Genomic DNA, 4,911 nt, shown 5'->3' with positions numbered 1-4,911 from the left:
ACACTCTATAATAGAAGACCCTGAGGCGAGTGTGTCACGATGCACAGGTCTTGAAAAACTCCTCAAGCAGCTCATGGGCATGGTATTCTTGGTGTCATGACGCCAGGCTCACAAGAATGCTTTCCACAAGAATCTGTGTCCGGAACCATCCAAAGATGGGGATTTCTGGTAGGTTCCTGGAGTCTACTGTGTATATCCTGGACAAGGCCTCACTCATTCACTCCATTTCCACGATTCTGGTCAGTGTGGGCCAAAGATCATGTCCAGTGCCCAAACCTCCAGGCAGCACACCAAAGGGCCCCTCAGTTCCTGCTCGGGAAATCACCGTGGGCAGATGCAAGTAGATGACGCAGTGTGGAGCTGCCTCTCCAGAGACAGGGCCAGAAAACATCTGTCCTGCTCAGCGACAGTGTGGCCAATAACCTGGAGCTGGATGCACAGCGCACACTCCAAGGTCCCAGGGTGTCTGTCCCACTTCCTCCAGCTCCCTGCCCCCGTCTCATTGCTGCTCTTTGTTGGTGTGTGATCATTCTCTCCTGAGCCTTCTGGACTGGTGGTTTCTGTTTGTAGTCTACTGGCTTCGCCTCTGACCGGGCAGTCTTGCCTCACAGTCCAGATTTTAGCACCATATTTGGGCTGAGGGCTGCCTGCCACTGTCTCCAGGGGGGACATGCCGATCTGTGATGGGGGCAAATCCCTGGGATGCCCACCACACACCTCAGGCTCAGTATTCCCAAAGTTAAACAGTGTGTTCCTATCTCTTCCCCCTCCTCAGTCACCTGCTGGTGTTGCCATTCACCCAGGAAACCAGCTCTCTCATGTCTCTTCTTTTTTAAATTAAAATTTATTTTTAATTTATGTGTGAGTATTTTGCCTGCAGATATGTGTGCATCACATGTGTGCAATGCCCACAGAGGCTAGAAGAGGGCATTGGATTCCCTGGAACTGGAGTTAAGATGGTTGTTAGCCACCATGTAGGTACTGTGGATCAAATCCAGGTCCTCTACAAGAGCAACAGGTGCTTTCCAGCCCCATACACTGTCTCTTTATGAGAATGAAATATATTCTGTTTCCCATGCCCTTGAGTCTGGGGCTGAGGAAAAAGGCTTGTTTCTGCAATTGTCTGACAAATGAAATATGGTGTGGTGCTGTCCTGGGAGGTGGGACCTGGCTGGAGGAGGGGGTCACGGGTGGAGCAGGCCTTTCGCATGGCTCCACCCCACTTCCTGATCAGCCAGGTGTGGGTGCAGCCCCACGATCTGGCCACAGCAGCTGAGAGCTGCTCTCCCCACCGCCCCTCCCTCGGTGGAGGGCCACGTCTTCAAGCTGAACCTAAACGGACCTCTGCCCTTAGCTGCTGCTTGGCAGGTATTTGGCCCCCGTGCTGCTCAAAGCACCCGAGGACTCTGCCATGCGGCTGCTGCCCCTCCGGGCCCTGGTCCCGCCCTGTGCCTGCGTCCACTCCAGCACCCCTGACTCCCTCCCTCTGACTCCGACCATCTGCTCGGCACCAGCTTTCCTAGGAACATCCTGACCTCCACTGCTCCCTACCCTGACCTGAAGAGGTGTCCCTCCTCTACCGCCAGCAACTCAGAAGTCCCTCTGCCTTTTCCCCCAATACATGGGAGGGGAATCGTGGCCGGGGTATGTGAATTCCACCACAGATCAGGAACTCTGCAGCGGGCCACGTCTAAGTTACTTTCCTACAATGTGCATATTCTTGCACATTACGCCGGACGCATCTCCAGCTGTTGGAGGAACGGTGGCAACAGGTGGAAGAGATGGAGGATAAGACTAGAACGAAGCTGAGGCCAGGAGCGAGCGAGCAGGCTTCACCGAGGGCCCAGCTTCATCACACAGTAACACTGCAGTGAAGATCAGAGCGTGGGGGGATGGAGGGGTGTGTCACTGCAGAGGTGCTCAGTCACAAGGGAGGTGGAGTCCACGCTGCAGGGAAAGAGCTACAGATGCCCATGGAGCCAGAGAGGGCTGATGGGGATAGAGAAGACGGAAGGGAGGTGACAGGGAAGAGAAGATTACTTCAGCCTGAGAGATGACGGGGTGGGCAGAAGAGTGTGTGCGCATGCGTGTGTACATGTGTGTGTGTGTGTGCGTGTAAGGTTGGGTCAGGCTGAGAGATGATGGGGTGGGCAGAAGAGTGTGTGTGTGTGTGTGTGTGTGTGTGCGTGTGTATGTGTGTGAGTGTGTGTGTAAGGTTGGTTCAGCCTGAGAGATGATGGGGTGGGCAGGTGTGTGTGTGTGTGTGTGTGTGTGTGTGTGTGTGTGTGTACACGCGCATGTGTGTAAAGTTGGTTCACCCTGAGAGATGATGGGGTGGGCAGAAGAGTGTGTGTGTGTGTGTGTGTGTGTGTGTGTGCGCATGTGTGTAAAGTTGGTTCAGCCTGAGAGATGATGGTGTGGGGCAGAAAAGTGTGTGTGTGCATGTGTGTACGTGCATGTGTGCAGGTGGTGTGTGTATGTGTCTAGAAGGTTGGTTCAGCCTGAGAATGGTAGAGCAGAAAAGTGCATGCTCACACAGATGCACGCGTGTGTGAGTGCATGTATGTTATGGATATGGTCTGTGGTATGTGTGTGTAGCATGTGTGTAGGTGGTGTGTACATGCGTGGGTGATGGGAGTGTGTGTGGCATGTGTGGTGTGCACAATATGTATGTTACTGGTGTGTGTAATGTGGTATGTGTTGTGTGTGATGAGGTGTGTGTTATAAGTGTGTGATATGTGTACATATGTGAGGTGTTGTGGTATGTATGTGTATGTTGTATATGTGTGTGGTATGTGTGTATGTGTATGTTGTATATGTGTTTATGTGTATGTATGTGTGTGTGGAGTGTGTGGTAATGTGCATGTAGCCGTGAACTGGGTGAACACCTAGTTCAGATCTAAAGCACTGATACCAACAGGCACAATATGGGATTCATAATCTAACAAACAAAATCGTTCTGCTGTCTGCTCAATATGTTATTGTGATTGTGATTAAAAAGCCATTTGCCAGTTGGAACCTTCCAGCATCTGATACCACATACTGCTGTCAGAGAATTGACCAAACTGCAGACATAATGATGGGATAGTTTGGGATGGGATTCTTCTATCTATTTATGGAAGGAGAGAATTCCAAGTGAAACCTCAGCTATATAACCGGAATTTTATTCAGTGTTCATTTTGAAATCATTTTTCTAAAGCACAACAAACGAGAATCATTGTGCCCCTCCGTCCTGCTGACGGTTCACATGTCTACTGTCTCAGCACGGGGGTAGTTTACCCATCTCTCATCTTGGGGGAGGGAAGAGAGTTACCGGTCTATTACCTCAGCATGGGGGGGCACTTACCACAGATGAAGCAGGTCGTCTTGAGAATCTCCTCTTTCTTCTGCTTCTCACTCCTGAGATCCGCAAAGGTGTCGATGATAACACCAAAAATCAAGTTAAGAACGATAATGATGACGATGAAGAAGAAAAGGAGGTCATATACCACCCGGGCAGCGAACAAGGGCTCCTGGAAGAGACAGTGAAAAGGATGTATGCATGCATGTATGTATGTATGTATGTATGTATATGTAATATATATGTAAAACACACACACACTCTGTGGAAGCTGCTGACTCAGCACACTGTCTTGTATAAAGTAGACACCAATGTCTGCAAATGAACATGGATCCTATCCCCAGTCAGAAAAATAAAAGCCATTTTCTTTTAAGTGTTAACAGGCAAACTCCCTTAACCTGCTCTCAGAGTCTCTTCCATTTCTCCAGGACTGACACACCTTTTCTCCACTTAGAGGGATTTGTCCTTCTTTAGAAAACATTTTATTACATTGTTATATAAATACTTTTCTTAGAGTGGCCCCGGTTGTGGTTTGAAAGTCAATGGCCCCCACAGGCACCTGTGTCTGAACACTTGGCCCCAGCCAGGCGCACTGTTTTGGAAGGTTGTGAAACCTTTAGAAGCTGGAGCCCTGCTAGATGAAGGGGGTCACTGGAAGCGGGTCTTGACATAGCCTGGCCCCACTTCCTGCTCTTGCCCTGCTTGCTCACTGCTGACATGATACTGTTGGAATCAGTCCACACCGTGCATTCATCATGGATAAATGGTTGGGGTTCTTCCTATGTGGAAGCAGGGAGTAAATCCTCACATTTGGGAGTTGTGAGACAGCCTAGTTGCTGTCACTTATGTAACAGTCTTCAGCTGGGATTTTGTTGCTGGAACACGGGATGGAGTTCAAACTTGAACCTACTGAACTTCACGGAGCTATGGTGTGTCTGCCACTTGTTTGCAGTCCTAGTATGCAATTAATTGGTCCTAAGGCCACTGTTACAGTTTTAGAGCAAATTATACAGTGTTGTCCTGAAAATCCAAAAAAAGTTAAGAAAGGTGACAGGAAATAAAGCAGGCTGGCATGGCCTGTCTGCTCCGTTATTCAAGGCTTGGTGGTGTGGCCTGTCTGCCTGTTATTCAGGAAGGCTGAGGCGGAAGAATACCAAATTCAAGGCCTGCCTGGGCTACAGAGTGAGTTCAGAGCCAGCCTGAGCCACCCACGGGGTGAGTTGAAGACCCGCCTCGGCTATAGAGTGACTTTAAAGCCAGCCTAGGCAACTTACTTTGAGACTTGGGCCATGTGTGATGGCACACACCTTTAATCCCAGCACTCAGGAGGCAGAGGCAGATGGATCTCTGTGAGTTCAAAATCAGCCTGGTCTAGACAGGGAATTCCAGGCCAGCCAGGGCTACATACTGAGACCCCCCTCCCCATCTCAAAAGGAAAGGAAAATCAAAGTGAAAAAGTAAAAGAGGGCTGGAATATAGCTCAGTGGTAGAGCTGTTGCCTAGTATGCAAAAGGCCCTGGGTTCAATCCCCAATACTGGAAGAAAGGAACAAAGGAAGGAAGGGGGAGGGG

At 49.9% G+C, this 4,911-nt stretch overlaps 1 protein-coding gene across 2 annotated transcripts in view; it reads right to left on the bottom strand.

The window, feature by feature from the left end:
• LOC103746716 (inositol 1,4,5-trisphosphate receptor type 2) overlaps positions 1-4,911 on the bottom strand; it is a 214,359-nt gene that overhangs the window by 57,136 nt on the left and 152,312 nt on the right. For both annotated transcript variants that reach the window (XM_008849006.3, XM_029554025.1), the window contains exon 18: positions 3,347-3,512. In XM_008849006.3, the coding sequence (XP_008847228.2) occupies positions 3,347-3,512 (166 nt within the window). The remainder of the gene's footprint in view (positions 1-3,346; positions 3,513-4,911) is intronic.

Source organism: Nannospalax galili, unplaced genomic scaffold, assembly GCF_000622305.1.
Source record: "Nannospalax galili isolate Female #2095 unplaced genomic scaffold, S.galili_v1.0 scaffold103, whole genome shotgun sequence".
Taxonomy (NCBI): Eukaryota; Metazoa; Chordata; class Mammalia; order Rodentia; family Spalacidae; genus Nannospalax; species Nannospalax galili.
Note: the sequence above shows the minus strand (reverse complement) of the source record. Positions and strands in the feature narration are given on the sequence as shown.